Source organism: Strix uralensis, chromosome 1 (assembly GCF_047716275.1).
Source record: "Strix uralensis isolate ZFMK-TIS-50842 chromosome 1, bStrUra1, whole genome shotgun sequence".
Lineage (NCBI taxonomy): Eukaryota > Metazoa > Chordata > Aves > Strigiformes > Strigidae > Strix > Strix uralensis.
Genome location: NC_133972.1, coordinates 108,445,406 through 108,469,489, shown reverse-complemented (window position 1 = coordinate 108,469,489; position 24,084 = coordinate 108,445,406). Strand labels below are relative to the sequence as shown.

The 24,084-nt window shown below is 42.0% G+C and overlaps 1 protein-coding gene across 5 annotated transcripts in view; it reads left to right on the top strand.

Moving 5' to 3' along the window:
• The window catches only part of GLIPR2 (GLI pathogenesis related 2), a 42,693-nt gene that overhangs the window by 2,394 nt on the left and 16,215 nt on the right, over nt 1-24,084 (top strand). For 4 of the 5 annotated variants that reach the window (XR_012629890.1, XR_012629889.1, XM_074876688.1 and 1 more), the window contains exons 2-3: nt 809-934; nt 23,436-23,544. Coding sequence is in view for 3 of the 5 variants with exons in the window: in XM_074876688.1 (XP_074732789.1) it covers nt 874-934; nt 23,436-23,544 (170 nt within the window). In the remaining 2 variants the exon portion in view is untranslated. Of the gene's footprint in view, nt 1-808; nt 935-10,552; nt 10,853-23,435; nt 23,545-24,084 lie in introns of those variants that run through there. The other variant, XM_074876707.1, reaches the window with a different exon arrangement.

Here is a 24,084-nt window from a genome sequence, read left to right as displayed (position 1 = left end):
TCTTGATTGGGTTCCAAGATACAAAGCCAGCAACAATAATGCTACATTACCTGTTTTTAACATGAAGAGCTCTTCAGATGGAACTGATGTAAAGCAAGACATTATGTTTAGTGAGCCAGGCTGCTAAAGTTTGGTTATCAGTTGTATGAAATGAGCTAATGTTTAGTATCAGCAGAAGAGTCAACGCACAAATCTTACTTTTCTTGTATGACATGAAGCAAAAATGTTAATAATGCTACAAGTGTTTATATTCTTATAGGCAAATTTTAGGCAAATGTCTCATTGAAACTAATGCTGCAACTTACTAAAAAAATACCTGTTTACTGTAAGATGTATGTATATATATATAACAAAATCTCCATTCACCAAGTATGCAGGATGGACTGAATGTTACAGGTCCACATTCTTCATCGCTCCTGGACAAAAATCAGCATCATCTGCCTTACCTAAATATTTAGTTATATGGTAAACTATGGCTGAAGTAGGCACATAAAGATTGATATTTGTATTTAATTATTTTTGGATCTACATATTTTTTTCCACTCTTGAGCAATACTACTGCAGGTGCTCTAAAGCCTAAACAAATTATAGAAGGATGCACATTACTGACATGAAAAACAGATTTGATGATTTATCTGGCCAAATAATAAATTGTTTAAAGATATAAAGATGCACTGGATTACATTGACATTATCAAAACCCATAGCAGTTCATTACTTCTGCTGACAATAACTTTCAAGGTTAACTAGTTTTACCTGCAATACTAAGAAATCACTAGCAAGCTTAATTTGGATTCTGTCCTGCACAGGAACTGTTTCCAAATACTAAGATCTCGAGCTGTAGAGAGTGATCCTGAGTGAAACACCTTCCAGAATGAGAAGGAGCAAGATAGCTTGCATCTACATCTATGAAGAGAACTTTACAATTGAAAATGGTAAATATTTTAAGGTTCCCTTACAAAAAAAAAAAAAAAGAGAGGTGTGATAACATTTTTAAACTCCCTCAGTTTTTGTAGAAAAAAATTCTAGTCTTGGACCAGCTAACAAGAAAATCCCCTATGCCCAGACAGAAGCCTTGCCTTGAAAAGCCAAAATCCCTGTCAGATTTAGCTATGGTCAAAGAGGACCATAATGGGGGTGAGTAATCTTTCTAGCTACTGCAGCTAAATCCATCAGGAATGAGGAGTCTTCAGCTGTTGGGATCCACAGCCTTTGTAGGAGCTAGGTTACTGTGGCAGGCTGTGCTGCAACAGCAGAGGAGAGGCTGTGTCCACTCGGCTGCTTTTGTTGATTCTACTGTAAGCCGATGGGTGGTAGTACAGCCTAAAGGTGGTAGTACAGACTCCAGCTCCAGCTGGTCTCAGAGATTTAGGGAATTTTCTTTACCTTCCTGAGGTTATCTACTCTCAAATGCTGGTCATTTTTATGATTTTGCAAAACAGTGTAAGTAGTATTCAAATTATGCATGATGATCAGTATCTTAAAAGTGTTAAGTAACAAACAAAGAAGAAAAAAGGGAAACAGAAGGTACTGCTCCTGGGCAGTACTGAACAACACTGGTGAGACAGAATGCAGTCACCTGTAGATGCATAGTTTGAAAAAGAAAAATTGAAATAACACCTTGAAAATTATATCAGACAAAAGGATAAGATAGGAAAACCAAAGTATCCTGTCTAAAATCCACATGAAAGACTCAAAACTTCATTTAGTTTTTGTCAACTTTAATATTGGCTGTACATTATTTGATGGACTATTAGTTTAAGCAATAGTAAAAGAGACATTAAAATTTCATAAGTAGTCATATGTTTTCAGTCAAATGTGCTATCTATACAGGATCTTAAATAGTCTTAAGTATCTTGAAAATACAGGTATATAACAGCTGACAGCTAGGAAAATGAACTTAATGTTAGCAAGGATTCTGTTAGAAAGGATTTTATTAGAGGGTTCTGAGTAAAACACAGAATTCATGGGGGGGGGGGGGGGGGAAGCACTTGCTGAGCATCAATGGAGAAAGACAAGTTTCCAATTTGATTTATCATCTCCCACTGTTCAAACTGTAGGTTTCTTGAGAATAGCTTGATGCCTACATTATTTTAAAATAAATTAATTGCCATCTGTTTCTTACAGGTGACACTCAGAATTTTCTTTACGAGCAAGTAGTCTAGAAAGCAATCTTTAAAAAAAAGAAAAAGCAATAGCTGAAATTTCCTGCAATCCTAGGACTTTAAAACTGAGAGCTGGCACTAAGTCTGACAGGAGGATCTGAAATCTTTCTCAGAGTATCAGTCAACCTAAAAGGTTTGCAGAGAACTGCAAACTGGCAGAAAAGCTGGTTCAGCTTGATTCATATAAAAAAGGCAAAAAGGAACAGTAAGAGCCTCATGCAAGAATGGAAGAGGTGGAAAATAGCATAGCCAGGAGATAAGCCAGGCTAAATGCTAAGGTGTAAACTTGTGGTGACAGAGCTTTGAGCAGCATGAACAGATGAGGGCAAGATCCCTGAACTGGGAAGTAGGAATGAAGATCCACAGCAGACCTGACATACACATGTGATTTTGTTATTTGTTCACAGTTGAGCTTTTTTAATTTTTTGCCTCAGCATGCACTACTCCCAAGTACACAGTTTTAGGAAGGGCTTTAACTACTAGAAGAACTGTGAAAGGACAGTCTGGACCAGGTCACCATTACTGCCTCTTTCACAAAAGCAGTAGGACTTGCAGGCAGAGTTAGCCAGACCATTAGACTACTCTGGCTAAAAATCAGTCCTGCCAAGCCAAACAGTCCAGCCCCAGCATTGATGTCCAGGCCCAGGGGTGAAGGGTGACACACCTCTACCCCCAGCTGTCCCCCTGAGAAGGCAAGCAAAGCTGCATGCCAGCGGGACTCACTTTCCATGCTGGTGTCACCAGGGAGATGTGCAGCCTGGGAGATGCCTACTGTGTAATTAGCATCTGTTTTTGTTTTCCTCTGGTTTCTTTGATTAGCCCTTTCAGCCACAGGGGTGGCTTTTCAGTTTGAGTAGAAGCATAGAGGGAAAGAAGAACAAAAAATAAGGCATTGGGAATAGCGTTCTCATTGTCATTGCAGAGATGTCTGTGTGTCCTGCTTAGATGCCTACTTCCAGCAATGTTTTATCAACTCCAATACAGTGGTTCAACTGCTAGTGATAAGCAGTGACCTCATTCTTGGTGTCAGTGGTCGCTGGGAATTTTTTTGGAAGTGTGCCTGTTGCATCTAAAATCCAGTGTACTGGAGGACTGTTAAGGGAAAAAATACTTATTGAGGGGAAAAGTACCAAAGAATATAATTGAACAAAAATCGTATTTTCTTTCTGGATTTATTAGCTTGACTTTTTCTGGATTTAATTGTGTTTCTGTAGCCAAAGGAATGAAAACACAAAGCAGTCATGCTAGAGAAATCTTGCCTAATAAACCAACTATGATGTTAGCTAACAAGGTAGATGAGCAGTGCCATTGCAAACTCATTGCATGTACCAGTGAGGTAAGTCAAGACTCTGCCAAATGACTTGGATGAAATTATGAGAAGGACACAGAATCAACAACAGAGAGAGATCAACAAAAGCAGTGCTAGATGATGTTCCAGTGCCCATCTCAGCATTCTGGCACTCATCAGTTTGCACCATGGAGCTGTCTCTGGGTGTGAAATGGATTCTTTTTGGATTGAATATAGCCAGAGACTTGCTCCAGGGGTTTATCTGACAGCTACAGCTGCTGTTGGGTATTCATTCCATGCTGTTGGCCTTGAGCTAATCTTAGGTCAAGATAAAACTCGGTGAAACATTTAGCTTGAACATCAGATTTCTCCTTACAAATCTGCCTCTGCTGTGCTGAACTACTTGCTAAGACAGGGCGTAGCCCCAGGGTGGTAAACAGCACTCTGCAGGGGTACAAAGACTGAACTAAAGCTGTGTGATGAATGCAGATGTGATGGTGCTGGGGTTTATATTTGAGGACTTAAATGGGTCACTAATACGGGCATGACATTCATGCAGGGGAATTGTGAAGAGAAGAGCCTGATGTAAAGGTCAGGTAGGAGAGCTGCTGGAGAGGAGATGATGGAGGGGTGACATGGAGGAACAGACACAGACCTTCTAACTGACCTCAGACATAATAAGAAAGTGTACAGGAGATGGAAGCAGGGGCAGGTAACCCAGCAGGACAATAGAGCCTCTGTTTGATCTTGCGGGGGTAGGGTTAGGAAAGCCAAGGCCGACCTGGACTTGAATCTGGTGAAGAATGTGAAGGGCAACAAGAAGGGCATCTACAAGTACATAAACAGCACAAGAAAGACCAGGGAAAATGTGGCTCACTGATGAATGCGGTGGAGGCCTGGTGATGCAGGACACAGAAAAGGCCGAGGTACTCGATACCTTCCGTACCTCAGTCTTTACTGGCAAGTCTTTACTGGGCTTGCCAGTACAAGAAAGATACAGATGTACTGGAGTGAGTCCAACGCAGGGCCACAAAGACAATTAAGGGACTGGAACATCTCCTGTGAGGAGAGGCTGAGAGAGCTGGGACTGTTCAGCCTGGAGGCGAGAAGGCTCAAGGGGATCTCATCAGCATGTATAAATACCTGAAGGGAGGGAGTGAAGAAGAGGGAGACAGACACTTCTCAGCAGTGCCTGCTGGTAGGACAAGAGGCAGTGTGCACAAAACTCAGAACTCCTTGCCAAAGCACCTTCTCTGTTGCATCCCACATCCATCTTTTTGAACCTTGTTCCCACAAGCTTCTTTTAATATCCTCTAATTTTGGTATTGGAGGACACAATCAACAGTCATTAGCCATCTGTGTTGCTCATCATCTTGTAGTAATGTCTGTAATTTCCCTTTCCATGATCTCTTCCCTTGGCTGAAGAATCATGGAATCATAGAATGGTTTGGGTTGGAAGGGACCTTAAAGATCATCTAGTTCCAACTCCCCTGCCATGGGCAGGGATACTTTCCTCTAGATCAGGTTGCTCAAAGCCTTGTTGTTTTCTGTATGAAACTTCTGTGCCCTTGTTGCCTTTCTCTGATCTTTTTCCACTTCTGCTGTATCCTTTTTGAGATCAGGAAACCAGGGCTACCCATGTAATTCAAGGCACAAGCAAATCAGAGGTTTAAACAGTAACACAATCTGCCTTTGTTTCTTCTCTAGTTATTCCCAATATCGGATGTGCTTTCTTGTTGTCTTCTGAACATTTAAACTGATGTTTTCAGGACCTATCATAATTGTGTGATCTCATTCATGAGTAACTGCTCAAATTTACTTTCTGACTCATGAAGTGGTGCATATACAAGGATATTTTAATGTAATGGCTAAATATGTGGCGTTAAGCAGGAGGTGCTTCCAGTTAGTAGGATGAGGTTTTTCTAAAACAAAGGTTACTGCGTATGTGGATCTGATATAAAAAGTAGTAGAGTGTGGGGCTATGCACAAGAAGGCAAAACCACAGATGCTGCAGAGTCACTGTGTTTCTGTATGGATATGCTGCTACTGGAGGTCAGCAGCTGGCCCAGTCATCTGACTCCTTTGTGTATTTGTGCTCACCTGGGCTGTCACTGGACTTTTCTGATCATAGCTACAGAACAGTGGTCCTGGAAGAATGGTGTTTAACCTCAGCCTGAGGTCTGTGCTGAAGCAGAGAGCCCATGAAGTGTCCTAACACCATGTGCTAGGTACTGTTCAGCCCACTGCAGCCTCGGAGGAGAGAGGTAACACTTTATAGCACTGACAGAATCTCTCTTCCTTTTGAATGCCCTCAAATCCTTTTTTGTGCCACGGGTCCTTCCAGGGTACCCTCTCCTCCCCCTCTTTATCTTAACTCCTCTGTACCCTGAGGCTGAGCTGGCCTCTGCCTTTTATGGAGCCATAGGGGCTCCATGTCTTTCTCCATGGCAGGGAGCAGGGGAACCACTCTGAGCATCCACAGAGGTGGGAAGTGATGCTTCTTATGGAGGTTTATGCTTGGAGCTCGCGAAGAGCAACCATGCTGAGGGTTTTCCTCTGGTGCTTTTCTGAAGCTAGAAGCCCAGTAGTTTGGCCCATGCTGAGGAACATCCTGAGGCTGAAGCAGGCATTTCACAGCCCTGCTCTGGTGAGATCTGTATACTTGTGCTCTCAGACATTTAGATGGTCAAGGACTGAGCTTGAAGAATGTGATCTGGGGAGGCTGATGGGCCTCTCCAGAGAAAGACAGTGCCTGTGCCACACTCTCCTTTGGCACAGCATTCCCACATTCTGTCCCCCAAACCTTTGCTTTGAGTCCAGCCCTTAAGACTGTTGTGGTGATTAATCACGCACTATTTTTATCTTGCAGTGTGTAGGAAGAAGTTAAAGTCAACGACTACTCTGCGGTGACAGTCTCCTGTTTTATGTGTGAGGGTTTTGTGGATGTGGCCAGCTGGTAACAGCACAGTGCTGAGAAGAGAGGAATAGCCTTACTTTTGTAATTTTTTCAGCTCAGTTCTTTGCATTTTCTTCAGCATCTGAGAGTTATGGTCAAGCTAGAAAGCAGAGATGAATATCTCCTCTTGCAAGAAAAATTAACACCTCCAACTGTTAAAGTTGAATTTTTTGTGACCTGCTTCACAGCCTGGATTACTTTACAGGTGAAATGGCAATACCAGTTTGGGTCCCACAAGCAAAGCCTGGCAAAACTGGAACAGGAGGAATATTCTCGAGTATTCTACCATTATTTTTGCCCCGTTTTCCTTTTACCTCAATATGCAGTTTTCTAGTTGATTGCTAGTCTGGTGCATAATTTTATTGTTCAGTCATGGTTCTTGTCACCATATATAACATTATTCATATGTCATGTATTTATATTCATAGAAATACTGTTGGTCCTTAGGGTCACTTGTTAAGAGTCTCTGGGGAGAACAGATTTGTTACATTTAGTATTGTTCACAAACTTTTTGTATGCATGGTTTGACTTGTGGAGAAACTGCTTAGCGTTGTGTTTAAAAGAAGGCTGGGAGGCATACACACCTCCTTGGCAGGGCTTATGTATGACAAGGTTGTCATATGTCTGTCCCAGTCAGTGCGGACACCTAATTGCACCTGATTCATACCGACTGATGGAATGAATGAATGATTCAAGACATTAATGATGACAGGCATTAGCATCAACTGGACCCATCAGAGCATGCACATGTGAAAAGGTTCATCTCAGGCCGCCTTAAATGTGTCTGAACCTGCCTGCCAGCAGTTGGGGATCTGCATAGGCAGCAGCTGGCCAGCTGTTACTTCATCACTTGCACTGCTGCTGGAACAGAAATCTGCAGGCTGAAATGCATGATGCTACTGGGGCCCTCGCAATGGACACATAGCTGGTGCAGAGTCCTGCTTAGGTGGGTTCTCTTGCCAGGTGGAGATGGGTACTCCGTGGTGTGGAGGCAGACCTCTGGGACAACAACAGGTTACCTGGGGTCTGCCTGTGGTTTCTTGCTCTGTCAAAAAGACATCTGTTTAGTCCTGAGTCTTTACAGATTTAGCCATATTTGGCTGGCTGGTGGAAGGTACTGGAGGAATATAGGAGGCTCTCAGCACGTGGCTGTGAAGACTAAGCTGTGTGAGACAACAGGCAGCAGCACAATCCCAGCTGGGCCTGGAAATTCACACTGCCAGTTCCACCACACTGGCCTTGAACGGTCCACATGCCCTGAGGCAACCTGTGGGGCACCACAGGCGTACCAGTGGCTACCCAGGGCTGATCACAGTGCGAACTGCAGGTTGCACAGGACAGATTGGGGGACAGCAAAGAGAAACCGCTCGTGGGAAGAGGTGCAGGAAGCTTCCAGAAGAGATAGGAAAGCAAAGCAGGGGAAGGAAGTGGGTTTACATATGGTGGTACCAGAGGAGGTTATGAGACTGCAAGCATTAAGGTCAGTCACAGCAAGGTAAAGAGAAGCAGTTGATGTGAATGGGTGAAATGGATTTGCTTTGTGGGAGAAAAGGAAAGGTAGGAATCTTTTTGTCATCTGAATGCCACATACTAGTTTGACACCAAAATTTTAGCCACACATTTTCAGGATGCAGGTGAAATAGCTCTACTGCAGATGAATTATCTCTAACTCCCTGATTGTAATGATTCAAGCACTTCCTTTCAAATTGCATTTTTCCTTCTTGTGTGCTTTATAACCTATTTTGAGAAAGAATATTTATTACACCAGTCTTTAATAGTTAAGTGTTACTTTTTCAAGCCAGCTGTTTTTGTTCTGTTTTCCTTTTAGCAGAAAGATGGAACAATTAAAACTGAGCCAATCCACATTGTACTTTTTTTGCATCTTTTCCAGAAGTGTTTAGGTGTTGCTATAGGAGGCAGAATGCTGGACTCAGGTCTGATTGTGTCAGAGCATTTCTTTTTCTGTAAGATAGTTTCCAGTGCCCACTATTAGATAATACCAGTGTCATCCTAGTGTTTTGTCTGTGTAAATGTGGTAATTAAACCACATTAATTTATTAAATTAAACCAAAAATGCAGTAATTAAACAAGAATGCATTTGGAGATGCTCTGATACATCATAATGCAAATGGAAAATCCTGCTTGTTTCCACTCAGATTCCAGTATGTTTGATACTACCTGAAACTGGTAAAAGGATATTAACGATTTACAGTTTGCAAATTTCCCTAGCAATTTAATCACTTTTATTATTTTCAAAGACTTGATTACATTCTTAATTATTAGTGTACATACTTCCTCCAAATTTCCATCTGATAAGATCAGCAATATTCGTTAGTGTGGAAGTTTCAGCAGCTAATGTTAAAATGCTAAAAAAGCCCAGCTCCCTCCTTCCTCTTTGTTTCTGTGTATCTCAGCTTATATTGCTTTCCAGTCTCTGATGAGTCATTGCGTTTACTTTGTACTGATACTTTTCATATTTCATGCCTGAGAAGTTATTTTGATTTCCTTGTTTTCTGATCAGGAAAAACACCATTTTTTTCCTGTTAGGTAACACTGGATTTTTACCAGATCAAAGAAACCCTCTTTTCCAAGTTATGATTCCGGAGGATGCTGTGGAAATTGCATGCAGGTGTCTCTGGTCACTTTTGAAGATCTTGATGCTGTTTTCTTAGTAGCAGTCCAGATCCCAAGGGGATATTGCTTTATAATGCAGATGAATATTATAAAGCTCTAAAACATAAGCAGTATAAAATATAACAATCAACTGTGAGGATATACATGAACATTTCATATAGCAGAGACTCCCAACTATGCAAATCTAAATTCCCTTCTACTCCTTGTCACAGCCATAGGGTGGTACAGGGTATTGCTGAGCACTGATGTATGTCCTAGGAGTAGTACAACCCAGTATTTCAAGTTTAGCAGAGCGCTTTTAGAGGCTAGGGTTTGCAGACTGGCTCATGGTTTGTTCACCCCTGCAAGCAAATAAAACAGCAGCTTTCACCTCCAGATAAAGGGCTCTGATAGTGCCAGCTCCAGCTCTCCACCCTGCTCCCCAGCCAACTACTGCCACTCACAGCAGAGGGAGTGGGAAGAGATTTCCTTCTGCACCTTCTCTGACCTCTTCCTCCTGCTCTGCTGCCCGCCTTGCTACCAGTGAAGGGAAGTGTCAGGCAGCTGTGGAGATGAGTGTGATCTCACACCCTGCGGTTTCCTCCTCTGGGTGGTGATCAGTTACCCTCATACCTCTTCTTAGTGATCCCATCAGCTATTAGACAGTGACACCCCCTTGACCTGTGTTTCAGCCTTGACAGTGAAGCAACCTTAGGAGCAGCAGTGTGTTGGTAAAGGGAGGTTATCTTTCCCTACCTGCTGCTGCTACTTGTTTAAAAAGGAGAAAAAAACAAACCCTTAATCTTTTTATTTCTGAGTTTTGTTTTCTTTTCTCGTCATGGAGCTCAGCCTCTGGAGGTAGATAAAAGATAATTAAAACCTGCTGAGCCAGCGGACTTGGCACAAAACCAAGTAGAACCTTGAAATTTTGAAAGGCATTGTAAAAAATTGGGAAGCGTTAACCTCAGATCATTTTTTGTGATGATGAAAAGAAGGGACTAGGGAGCATGTAACTATTGTTTGGGGAGATGCAGTCCTGAAGTTAAAAGTATCGTGTTTGCTGTAGTTGAACTAGTTAATATTTGCCAGTTTAGCTTGAGGTATTTCATTGTAGTGTGAAGATAACGGTGGCACAGTGTGCTTGCACAGATAAAATGAGGCATACACACGTCCAACTCTTTTTACAGAAATACAACATCAGCACAGTGGCTGTTTAACCTGCAAAATCTTATGCTGCATTTTACTAATACCTTCTACAGATTATGTTGTAACAGTGCAAGAAAGTGATTTATTTTAGACATAAAACATACTTCAAACTGTCTTATCATTAGCCTGTTTCAATGTTACGTACAGTTACTGGGTAAAACTTTAACAAGTATTTAGCTGTATGAATTAACCTCAGGGATTATGCCCGCTGTGGCAGCAGAATTATTGGTCAGCAGAATTTGTTTTCACAGCCTCTTATCAGAAGACAGCCGTGATTACTAAGCTAAATTGGTATGTGAAACCATATGGTGTTTTGGAGCTGCTTGGTAACTGTGGTGGATAAATAGCTCATGACCCTAAACAGGATCTTTTTAAGAAAATAAAGCGGTGTCCCTATGCCTTATAAGGCATGGGCAGGCTTACTCCAGTGCTGAAGGGGCGGTAGCGGGTTCACGCAGCTGAGTTTTCTTCAGCTGCGGTCGCAGGCGACTGAGGAAGTTGCGCTGAAATTGCAAACGCTTCGTTCGCCGGCACTTTGCAGCGAAACTCAGTCAAGAGAGGAGGCAGCAGGCGAAATTAAAAAAAAAAAAAAAACAAAGCCACCACTTGATCATGGGAAAATCAGGTGAGCAAATGCCTTCGTGCAGTTGGCTGTGTATTCTCACAATGTCCGTGCCTAGTTCTGTGCTCGGAAAGCATTGCTAAAGCTTAGTGGCTTTCCTCGGAGAAAGCTGCTTTCATTTGTGCATGGTACAGCCTGGGAGGAGCTTCCTCTCTTGACACAGGGTTAGATTAAAAAAACAAGAAAAACGACCCGCTTTCCCCAACCTGCACAATGCCGAGGTAGTTGTATTTTATATACAGTTTACATTTGGTAACAGTAGTTTTGCTTTACTGTATGAAATAATTATAAGCCCTATAGCTTTAAAATTATCTTGTGTCTAGCTGTCTGACAAAACTTACCTGCCTTGCAGATAGGCAGCAGGATGCTTTGAGTGGGGGAAGCTTTTTATCACCCTTCCTGTCAGGAGGATTTAAATTTAAGATTTGATTACCGTTTAACTGAGGAGAGCCTTGCTCAGCTCCTAAGTCTCTTGCCAGCTGTGCAGATATTTGTGAAGCCTCTCCCTGCTGCTGGCTGCATTGTTGGTCCTTTCCCCGCTGCTGCTGGCTGTCTGTGTGTCCTGCTCTGACAGTCTCAACTGGGGGAGACCCCTCTGAAGCTGCCAAGGAGCTGGAGACCTTAAGAAGAGAGAGCTCGTACCCAGGGCTTTCTGCATCTTTGTCCTCTTAGAGTCATGAGTGAAAGTCTGTGCTGATCTTCTGAAATGGCTATGAAACTGGATGGTTTATTTTTGTTCTTGTGGTTAGGACGTTATTTCTGTGACAAATCAGTCTGGCAGCATATTGTCTGTCTGTCCTGTGCGTAAACAGCACGTATGGGACATGCTCAGCAAAACCTAGTACTTTATTCACTCAGAACCATAGGCTCTTCCAGAGAAACTTGACGAAAATCTTTGTGCGGGTAACATGTTAATGGGCCTCAGCATGGGTGTGTTTTTTTCCTTTTTCATTTTTTAAAGGTCAGCATCCTAGATGAGATCAGAGCTGTCTGCAAATGTGACTGTAAAGGGCTTAGTGGTATGACACCCAGTCCAGGCAAAGCACCATATAGCTGCCAGTGGGTGGTTTTGGCCCTGTGTCCTGGAAGCTGCGTATGTTTTCAAGTGGATTGGGATTTAGTAAATAACCTTATAACAATTTAAATAACTGTAGTTGCTGAGAAGTATCAAGTTCAGCATTTCCTTGCTAATAGCATAAAAAGTACAAATACCAGATAAGTCTAGTGGCTGTACATTACATTAGCAAAACATATTGTGCAAAAGCAGTAGAGATGTTCTACTGTGCACCTCCCAATCCCAAAACGATTAAAATCTCCTTTTGTTTTCAGATATGCAAACTGCTAATACAGTCATAAGGCGATTAATTTCTTAGTTATTTCCTGCACATTTATTACTATACATCAGTTGGTTGTTTCACACTTCGGAGCAACAACAGACCAGAAACTCCTTTTGCCAAGGTTTGGGTGATGTTTGCATCTCTAAGTAGTTATACAAATAGAGCTTGAGATCTAAGTACATGTTAAAAATGTTTTGTCACTTGTGTCACGCTTTTCAAATCAATGGTAAACTGCGTCCAGGTTACTGTCTTTAAGCTGCATGTGGTATTTTTAGACGAATCATAAAACTGAGATCCTGTCCTGACAATTGGTTTATTGACTAAATCCCATCTGCCCTTTCCAGTGCATTGAAGTTTTCAAATTCCTGTCTGAGATCACTTGGTGTGGTTTGCCTTTCAATGGGTGAGAGCAGCTATTTTACAGAGTACCACTTCCTCTGTGTTTTGTGTAAAATACCTCATGTTCTTGCTGCAGTAGTCTTGAGGACATGATGCAGGCATGTTTCTCTATACTAGGTATGTGGAAATGTAACAGGTTGGGATCTATCTGACCTTGAAACAGAGGCTCCTCTCCTGCATCAGAAAGTTTAAGGCAGAGACAAATTTGAGGATGCTCTAATTCATGTAAAATGGGGCCACTGGTTTAGAATAAATGTCTTCAGAGCAGTTTCTTTAACTTTTTGTCTTCAGTAAATCTTATCTTGAGGTCTAAATATCCTCAGGCAAAGAAATTTTGCTGTTGAAAATCTCAGTTATTTGATTAAAAACTCTCTAGTAATGTGTTGTTACTAGCTGTTGAATTATATTCGAAGCAATGTTCATTGCAAGTATCAGAGCTAGAGACTTTGCATTGGTTTTGCTTCAGTGAATAGAGCTGGGTGTTGGAAGACATCGGTACCTCTGACTCAGCTTTCTTCCCTTGGAAGCTGCAGGCTGCTAAAACCAAATTCATACTGAAACTCCCTCATCATGTAAAATGCCTCCCATGGCCATAGCTCCTGCAAATACTTAAGCCAAACACAAGGATCCCCTCTGCCCTCCCCCTGCTTTTGTCTTTTCGGACAGCATTTGGATTAGTAAGCGGTGCAGGCTCCCCTCCCTGCAGATCCCAGAAAGCCTGAACCGAAAAGACCGGGGTAAGTATTTTCTGCAGGAAATGAGGTGATGGTGAGTTGGCTGCTCTTTGTTGCCCTGTTGCTAAGATTGCCGTGTCAGGTGGGTGCTGACCCCCCTGCAGCTGTGCGGGGTTGAGGCCGGGGTCCTGCGGGCAGCCCTCGCCCCACAGGGGATATCCATGCGAGCAGCTGCGGCGATGCTCGGGGAAGCAGCTGGCTGCCAGCTCCACTCCTCCGCTCTGGAGCGCGGGGATTTCAGCTGCGCGGCGGGAGTTTCCAAAAAGGCTGGGATGGCGGCAGAAAAAGGCTGCTTAAAGTCGCATTTCTTCCGCTTCCCCTCTGGCCCGGCCTGGTAGGAGAAGGGAGCTCGGCTCGCTCGCTCTCCGAAAACCAGGCAGAGGTGATGGCAGGGGAATCGCCCTGCTTCTTCTAGCTAGCGGGTGCAGATGCTATCAGACAAAGACAAGGGTGGGCTCGTAAATATTTGCTATCTTTTTACAGTGTTTGGTTTTCTTTTTCTTTCTTTTTTTTTCCCCCTTCTGCAAATATGGGTGGGACTCCAGAGAAAGGGCTGGGAGTTACCCACTGTACTGCTTGTTGAGTCAGTACAAAAATAAGGGCAGAGAAAGGGTTTTGACAAAAAGAAGAGCCGGGAACCAAACTCGGTGCAGTTTTCCGTGCTGGTTTTAATCTTCCTTAGAAGCATGTGCTGGTTTTTAACTCTTAAGATGCACCTTTGGAGCACAGTAAAAAGAATTGTCGTGTGTTCTGCGGAGTGAGATACATCTTCAGCTGAAGTGCAAATTTGTACTGTAGCATCTCAGTAGGAGACAGCTGTAGCAGGTTGTAACAAAAGTACAAGCATACTAGAGAAGTGACCTGTTTGCTTTCTGAGAAATGCGATACTCATAAGTTGCCACAATGACAAGGAGTTTCATGCTGAGTGGTTTTACAGGAATGGTGGGGAGAGAGGAAATGAATTAGTCTAAACTGCTAGCAACCAAACATTTGTGTTTGGTAACGGCAGGGCATTTGCAGAACTTGTCATCAATTGAAGTTATTGGCTGTTTCTTTTTACACCAGAACTGAACCGGAAGGTGTGATGGAAAAAGGACCTTTCAAACATCAAGTTAATTCAATTAAAACCCCCACACTTCTCCAGTTTTTGTGTATAAAACACACTGATTACGTGATTCAAGTTCAATAAATGGGAAATAGAGAAAAATCTGCCAGGAAGGCATCGGGTTTTGGCAAACAGTATTCTGGGCTCAATTTTTACATGTCTGTTGAGCCATCAGGGTTTTGGTGGGGGAGAGGAGGAGAAGGCAGCTCCTGTTGACTTGTTAGATTAGTAGCCTTAGCTCCTCATGCTCAAGTGGGATAAGTACCAAAACAAGTGTGAAGGGCTTACAAAGAATAGCATAGAATGTAATGCTCTGTAGTAACCAAGATTCCTACCAAGGTTTCTGATGCCATAGAGTTGCACATCAAAAAACATCAGCTCTTCTTTCTGAATCCTTCAAGAAATGTTTCTCAAAAAAAAATAATTTAAGCATGAAGAAAGCTTTTATTACTGCAAACATTCAAACCCTTTGTTTTCTATCAGTACAGTTGTACAGTTGATCATGTCTGTCTTGCCTGGATTTGAATTTGCCTCACTTGCTGCTCTGTGTGCAGGAACAAAAAGTATGAGAAAATGAGTCTCTTGATTCTTTGTTGTTTATTACATATCTCAACAGGCCAGAAGGCTATTTCAGATCACTATTTTGGTAGAGGCCGTGCTGTTCTCTGAAAGATTAGCCTGAACATATCTATGTTATGTTTTTACAGGCAGATATAAGCAAGTTCTGCCTTGTCTTTGAAGGTCTGAACAGCAGCTCTGCCAGAGGTGGGCCGGGTGGCCTTGCACAGGGGGTTGAAGTGAGGCCAGGCAGGTGGCCAACCGCTCTGGTTCAGAACTGGCTCCTGCGCAAGCAGGTATGAGGAGATGGTAGTAGTCTGAGGTGTTGTGAAGGAAGACAGTATGGACCCGTTTAAGGCCATCACAAACATTATTTAATATCGTTTAAAATTGACTGAACTGAGTTACCAGAGCAAATCTCGGCTTTGAACAGAAATCATGTGGGCTTTGCCTGGTCTCAGCTTTAAGCATGATTACTGCAGAGCTGCATGAGATGGTAAGTTAACTGTCCTTCTGAAGCTTTGCCATGCCACTGTTGTAGGTGTGGTGTTTGGGAGTCATTTTCTAACATAGATTGTGAGGGCTGTCCCCACTGAAACAAAGCTGAAATGGGGTTGCATGTGTCGCTGAAGCCTCCGTGCCCTGTTGTAAATGTAAATACAGGGGCAGGGGGACTGTTTTCCATGAGACAGCTCTGATGATAGTTTGTGATAGGCAGATGTTAAGAAATTTTCGAATACGTGTTTAATCATACCTTATGTGTTTGTCACACCTAGTAAATTCTGTGGGCCATTGGCACATGGTGGACACTTAAGTGACCCTCAGAAAGTAGTTTGGGATGAACTGCGGTAGGCTATAACCTGTTCTTGAATTTTCCCTATGAAGACCCATTACTAAGAGACCTCTCAGCTCAGACTCACAGAAGGGTTGAGGTGGGAAGGGACTTCTGGAGGTCATCTGGTCCAATTCCCCTGCTCAAGCAGGGTCACCTAGAGCTGGTTGCCCAGGACCATGTCCAGATGGCTTCTGAATATCTCCAAGGATGGAGACTACACAACCTCTCTGGGCAACCCCTGCCAGTGCTCTGTTGCCCTAACAATGAAAAAGTGTCTCCTCATGTTCAGACTTTGATAGCTTCTATAGTTTCCACAGCTCAACTGTATGAGGACTTATGACTGTGAGGAGTATATTCCCCTGAACCGCCCCCATGGCAGGTCATAGGAGGGGATGTCTATGACACGATGTTGTAGGTATGGCACTAGCTTTCTGGAGAGATGCAAAGGGCTTCCCTTTGGAACTGCAGTCTCTGGGTGTAGGCATGCATGTACATTCCTTGCATATACTGCAGTCTTTTTTTTTCTTTGGCTCCCAAGCACTGGGCCAGTGTGTAAGCAACAGGAGCTGCAGAAGGAACATTGAAATCAAGAGGTTTAAAGATTTTGGGCTTTAGGTGAAATTTTACCTTCCAGGGGGTGGTGTGGGGACTATATGACTATTTGATCCTTTAAATGGATTATGATTAGGGTGGTGAAACACTGGAACAGGTTGCCCAGAGAGGTTGTAGATGCCCCATCACTGGAAACATTCAAGGTCAGGTTGTATGGGGCTCTGAGTTGAAGATGTCCCTGCTCATTGCAGGGTGGTTGGAGTGGATGACCTTCAAAGGTCCCTTCCAACCCATGCCATTTTATTATTCTATGATTCTATGAAATAAACACCATGTTTTTCAAGATTCTGAGTTAAGAGAACTGGGGTTTAGCCTGTTGAGCAGGGGGTGAGAATGAGATGATGTAATTGATAGTAAATATGGGTAAAGAAAGCTTCCTGTGTCTCCCTGCCTTGTCTGGGCTACTGGATAGGTGAGTTTACACATCAGTGATCAGAAGAAATGCGCATGGCCATATTTCCATGCCTCAGGGAGGTGCATAAATAAACATATTTCGAGCATTGCTCCAGCTAGCTTGGATGTCCTTGGCAGAAAAGCAAGGTGGGAGAGTATTGGAGCTAATGAAATGAAAAGTAGTTCAAGTATAGCTACTCCAAGCAATGGTAGAACATAAATCCTAGAGGTATAAAATGGCAGAGTATATCCCAGGAGATATGGGGTAGTTCTACCCTTCTTCAGTTCTTTGCAGAATTCTTCACTTAGCAAGGACTTTGGTTGACACCAGACAGCTAACAGTGCTTTGTAAATGAACTTGGCACTGGCTACTAACAAGGTTCCCTTTATTGCTGCCCATCCACAGAGCCCAAGAATATGCAGCATCCAAAATATGAATAAGTCACCAGCAAAAATTACTCCCGTTAGACATGCAAATGATTTACAAAGGGCTTAGAAGAGTTGTTATTTGCTGAAAGGTATACTATCATGCTGCTGTCATGCAAACATTGTTTAAAGGTGGAATCACAACCTAATGGCTGAAGCTCAGATTTAGTAGTAGGGAAGCTCTGATTCTGGTGTTACTCATTAGTGAGTACAACTGCACCTTATTTTCTTCATAAATTACTGTAATTAGAAACTCTAAACAGATATGATGTTGGGAAGGGAGAAAGATAAGAAATGGAGAAGATTGCTTCACTTTCTTCTCCTGCATAGCATGGTCAGTTCTAACACACGCAGATCACTTGTGGTTTTGCATTTTGAAATGTATGTACCCAAGGAATTGTGTGGCAATTAGGTTTAAGAATACAAGGCCTTACTAATGAGAGGATCTCCTTAGCCTTTTTTTAAAGGGTTAGCACCTTACACATTAACTGCCTGCAAGGGTTGTCTGTGTGGATGTGTGGCATGCTTACAATATTTAGTTGTCCTCCATGGCAGCATAGCAATAAAAACTATACTTTTGATTGTCTTTCATGCAAACCAAAAACTGGCTTGTGTAGCTGTGATGAGTACTCAGTTCCAACCTTATGCAAGATGACCACTCCATGGTAGTGACTACTTGTTGGCAGCTTGTTGGTCTGATTGTTTGGAGGAGGGAGGGATTGCAAGCAGCGAACTTCTCCCCCCACCCTTGGCTCCGATAAAAGTGACAACTTGGTTCTGTCAGTGCTCAAGACTGCTGATTAGTGTTGCTTTTTTTTTTTTTTAAATGCTTATATCACAGAAAGCTCTGCTGCCTCTCAGAGCTGTGCAGTCTCCAGTTTACCAGGTGTTCCTTTTTAATCAGGGCAGTCAATTGCCTAGCAGTTTATAAAAGGCCTTAAGTGAGGAAGTAATCAACACTGTCTATTATAGCAAGAATAGGATTTGCAATCAAATAGTGACATGACTAATGTCATTGAAACATTATTTCACCAGCGGCTTCATATTCTCAGGCAATATGCCTCAAATTGGGTATGGGGGAAAACAGCATATTACGTCATATGGCACAGGTCATATGGCAAGGTTATTAAGTCGCTGGTTTGCTGTAGAGGAAACCCAGATAATAAAATGTGTGGACTTTGTCCATCGGATTCAATTAACTCAGACATCTTACTGTTGTCCTGAAGCTTACCCCCGTGATAAGCAGGTGTGTAAGAAAAGTTCAGGCAAAACTGAATGCTGAAAGACGTTAGAGAATCTCCTCCCTGAAAAGGGATCTTCTGAGCTGAAGGGAAGGTTATTTTGAGCAGCCTGATAAACACAAGAATGTTGCAGGAAACTACTCCCATTCAAACTCCTGTCTAACTGTAACCCTCAATTCCTTTCCTTCCCATAAGCAATACTTTCTCTTGTAACTTTTAGTAGGGTCATAGAATAATTTAAGTTGGAAGGGAAATGATGTACCAACACTTTTTATCTCCCATAAATACCTATTGTATGGGATGGACATGTTGCCCTTTCATTGAATTCTTGGTTCAGAAGTGTAAAAGAAGACAAAGAAACCCCACCCAGGATATAATGCTTTCTGAACATAGTATCATTTTATCTTTCCTTCCCTCCAGGATGTATATGTGATTTCATTTCTTTATGTTTTCAAGCAATTGGCCAGTTTTGTTAGAGAACAGGGGAGTTGAGCACTGAAGGAGCTCAATTTTTACGGCTGGAAGTGTCAGATCCATGCTCCCAAATGACATATTTAGGAATACCATTAAGGGCCAGTCTTTGAAGACGTTACTGTCCCACATAGGGAGCAAGAAAGTGCAGTCAAATACACAGAGAAAGAAACATGGAATATTCTCTCCCTGTGGCACTGCAGAGGCCAGCCAGTATAAGACCATCCTGGAGTGTTTGTGACTTCAAACCGAAGTGCTGAGTCAAAATGCAGTAGAGGCATAGCTGTCCTCTAACATTTCTCCTATCAGTTAAATAGCCATCACTTCTCCATTGAAGGAACATTATTCTCAGAGTGTGAAAAATTCAGCTAGGGATAGTTTCCAGGGAATTACATTTCAAGTGAGAATAAAGATTATTAATGATAAATATGTAAGGTCTCTTAAAAGGTCTAGATGAAAATGTGATCATTAGAAGCAGGGATATCTTTTACTCAAGAATTTTGTTTGTTTCCAGTCTGTTAATATACTTTGAGAAGTTTGTTGAAATAGAGGTATCTTCAGTTATGTGGGACAGTAACAAAGCATTTCTTGATATAATCACTTTACAGTTCCCTGAAGCCTCCAATGAATTTTTTCACAAACTTCTCTCGGTAACCTGTTTCAGTGTTTCACCACCCTCATAATAAAAAATTTCTTCCTTATATGTAGTCTGAATCTACCTTCTTTTAGTTCTAAACCATTACCCCTTGTCTTATCGCTACAGGACCTACTAAAAAGTCTGTCTTCCTCTTTCTTATAAGCTGTCTTTAAGTATTGAAAGGCTGCAATAAGGTCACCCCAGAGCCTTCTCTTCTCCAGGGTAAACAACCGCAGTTTTCTCTTGTTGATTGTATTATAGTAATTATCTGAAGGCTAAATAGAAAACCATAGTATATACAGAAAGTACAATATTACCAATGAATATTAATCTGTAAACAATAGGACAGAGAGCACTGAGAAGACACTGATACTTCTCAAAATTGATACTGTGCTCTTTCTTGAATCACTGAAGTGGATACTTAGCCATAAAAAAAAATACGCTTTTTTTTGCTAGGCAAGTGTACCCCTGTTATAGTGTTGTGTGTCCTGAGTGCTGACATAAGGGCTACCCATAGCATTTCTGTTGTGTAAGTATTGGGTAGAGAGGATTTATGTTTTGTGAAATATTTTGCTGTTACTCTTTCCCCACATCATCTTGCAGCTGTGCAAGGCCAGTGGACTAGGACCAGTTGACAGCTGCAGCGGTGATGCTGAGCAGCTAGTGTTGTGGAAGACAAGTTCAGATAACCTGCTTCTGTTTTGATGTCCAAACTAAGTGAAGAACAGAGCAGGAGAAGACAGGGTTCAGAGAAGAGGCAGGAAGGATTCAGGAGTGAAGAGCTCTTCACCTGAGAAAGACTGAGTAGATCGGCACTGTTTAGAGACCATAAGAGAATGGAGAAATAGAATACTCAGAAAAACAAATCTGATGGGAAAAGGCAACCTAGATGCCTCTGCTTGCTTTTCTGTGGTCATACAAAGTTGATCAATGAAACTGAAAGTCCAAAACCATAACAACTGTAAGATGTGCTCTGTACCACATCATAGCCTGGAAATTCATTGTCACGTGCTGTCATTACCCTAGCCAATGTTCCAAAAGAATCCAAAATAGAGATAAATAATTGAATAATGAGAAGCAAGCAACTATATCTAATAGCTTTAGTGGTTTTACTTATTAAGCTGTGTAATGATTCATGACCAAACCTAACTTCCTGGCAGTAGGAAATAATTTTTCTAGCAGTTTAAGCAGCCTACATGAAGGGGAAAAAAGTACGTCTCCAAAGCTGTTTGGGAAGCTGTTGCCATTTGGGTGGGAGCCTGAAAACTCCTGTTAACTCTCACTTTTAATATCTGGCTTCTCAGTGTATGGAACATTGGTAAAATGGAAAAACTTAACATGCCTTACAAAACAAATCTGAAATACATCTGGCAGTTGGGCGTCCCTCTCCACACATCAGCATGTATGGGAGAAGCCGTGCAGAGGCAGGCAGTTAGCACATGAGCTTGAGTCACAGTAGATAAGTGTTTCTTTAGCAGCCACCTTTGAGGGAAGGGGAGGATTGAGATTCTCTAGGGACAGCATAACGGTGCCTGCCATGGCTAGAAGAAACTCAGTTTTGTCCATGTCTTGTTGGTCTCTGTAAGTCAAAATGTTAGTACAGAGCTGGATTACACAAGATTTCTGTTAATGGATGGACTGACAGTTGACAAAGCCTGTATTTCAGTCGACTTATTTTTTTTATTAGAATTTCAATTTGTTACTGTAATTGAGAGCAAATAATTTGTATAGAAACTTTCAAACTTGTAGGTCAGATTGTTTATCTACAATTTAATGCTGAGTGGATGAGATATTAAGTCTAGGTGATAACAGCCAGAAGCTTTAAGGTGATCTCGTGCAGAAAAATGCAGCCTGGAGTATATGATGCAATTTCCAAAGCTGGGTATTTCAACTTCTTTGATCTGCAGGCTGTCTGAAAATTTCTCTGATGGAAGCGAGACACCTGCATCAGTGAAATTAAGCATACTGGCTGCAGGCTTGCTTTTCTCAGTAACCTGTGATAGATGCCATAGAAATAGGCCATGACCCTGCATGGTGCAGCAGATGAGAGGTTTAGGACTCTGGCCTGATGGAATCAGTGAGCTGGGAGGAATGGTAATAAGAGTGATGGGACAGGCTTGTCAGCAAAAGGGTGTGTGGGTGCTTAAACACCAGAGTGGAGGTTCCTGTTTCATTTGATGATATGCAACTTGTGACATACAAAATTGAAGGAAAACCTAAGAGGTGGTGGGCAGATCTCATCTCACTCAACAGGGTTCCTATTGCTGTCTTATGCCAACAGTTTTATACCAAAAAATCTAGCCTGAAAGCATACTGGTAAAGAATATGTTAGATATATGTCCACAATAACACTTCGGTCTAGAAAAGGTCAACCCAACTTCAGACTGTTTTCAAAAGGTTTAAGGTACTGCATGAAGCAGTAATGGCTTTCTATGTGCATTGGCTATTGAGATTATCTTCGGCTGCTGTATTATCCCAAAGCTGTTGGGGAAACTGGAGAGAACTGTGAGAACAGCTTAAAGCGTGAGCATGGGTTGAATAATCACCTTAGGAAAAAAGTTACAAGAGCAGTATGTGCAAGTTGACAGCTCTACTGGAAGATAATACATCATTACAAACAGCAGAATAGTGTACACACTAATAAAGGAGAGTGATTGATTATAGTTGTTAGGATTGAGTAGTGAGAGGAAGTTGAGGAAGCTAAGCTTAATAACAGAAAACACTTTCTAGTCATGAGGTCTGTTTGGGCTTCAAAAGTGTCTTATGAGGAAAATGGTGATAATTGTGCTAATTAGGATATTCTGAAATAAAGCTGATGTATCATTAATAAATGTAGAAACCTGTGTCATGGTAAAAGTGGAGTAAATACTCAAAGATGTCTTGGTCTGTTCAGAAGCTTCAGCAATGTAGGGGAAGTCAAAACTGTTCTTCTGTTTTGAAGATGCTATCCCTACCTCTCTAACTGCCCCAGTACCCTGTTTCAGGTTCTAAACTTCTTTTAAAGCAGAAAATTCCACAGGGTGGCCAGTGTCAGGGAAGACTTTTTGTCTCTGAATCTTGGGGAAAAAAAAATCAGCAAACTCATAAAAGGAGGTAACGTGAAATTGCCATCAAGGTGAATTGCACTGTGACTTGTTGCTTGTCGCTGCCTTGTGCTGCTAAAGTCCCAAGTTTATCAAGGTACAAACAGGAGCTTTTTTTAAAGCTTTGCAGTGACTTTGGAATTCAGATATTTCCCAAATGAGTTCTAGCACAGGGGGGGAAAAAATCATCCCCAGCAGTCACTTCTTTCCTTATCACTTGCTGTTTGTGAACAATTATTTTTGTCCTGAGCCAAATAAAGGTGCATTTTGAGATTTCTATGAATTTGCACTGTATAATGAGTAAAAAGAGTGCTGCATGTTTCAAAATATTTGCATAGTTCTACGCATTTTAGTATCTCTGTTTTCTTTAGGTGTTGTCTTGACTAGCATGGAAAATTCTTGCATGCAGTGACAATAATTTGGATTTTTAGTGCATCTCCTTAAAGGACCTATTTGTCGCTTAGTCTGAGACTTCTTTGCAACGGTGATGCAGTGCGCTGAAATCTTAAAATGAAAGTCAGTCAAACTAACCTTAAATCACCTTGCTATTGAGGAAAGGAATAAGGTTCACATTTTTCTTTGACCTTAGTGAGTCTGTACCATCCCAATGGGAGTGTCTCTTAAGAGTTAGTTCCTGGATGGAAGGCATTAATGGTTCATTTCATCCTACTCCCAGGTAACGAGGGTGATATTCTTCTGTCTTCACTAATGTCTGTATTTGACGGACCTTTCCAATTTTTTTGATGTGATTTCAGCTTCCAAACAATTTGCTGAAGAAGTCTTGAAAGCACACAATGACTACAGGAAGAAACACGGAGTCCCCCCATTAAAACTCTGCAAGAAGTTAAACAGAGGAGCCCAACAGTGAGTTCAGTCCTTTCTTTTCTCTAATGAGATTTGTGACACTTTTTTCCGTAAGGTTTGACTGTGCATACTGCAAAAATATTTGCCTTTTGACGTTCTGATATTTAATTAAGACTTACTGGGTGGAAAGTGAGGGACTCTACTCTTCCTGTCTCCCTCCCCAACCCTTGTCATCCCTTCTTTCCCCATCACGTAGTACCAGCTGGTCACATGGATGCTTCTGTAGTCACAACTGTATAAATCTTTCTTGCACCCTTTTCCACATGTGGGCTGTATCTGTCTACACTGGTATGTCTCCTCTGCAGAGGGTAGTTGCCTAAAACATGCTTCTCCACCGCCTCCGTCAGATGATGGATTGCCATCTGATGGAGAATATCCACTGCTGCTGAAATAGTGAGAAAAGAACTTTTTTGTGGTAGGAAGTGATGACTGGTCTAAGATCAATGCAATCAGAAGGAAGTGATTTCAGATCACACTATCTCCCTGCCCCAGAAGAAAAATCAGTATATGTTGTTCTCTAGTATGTCAGGAGGAACACAT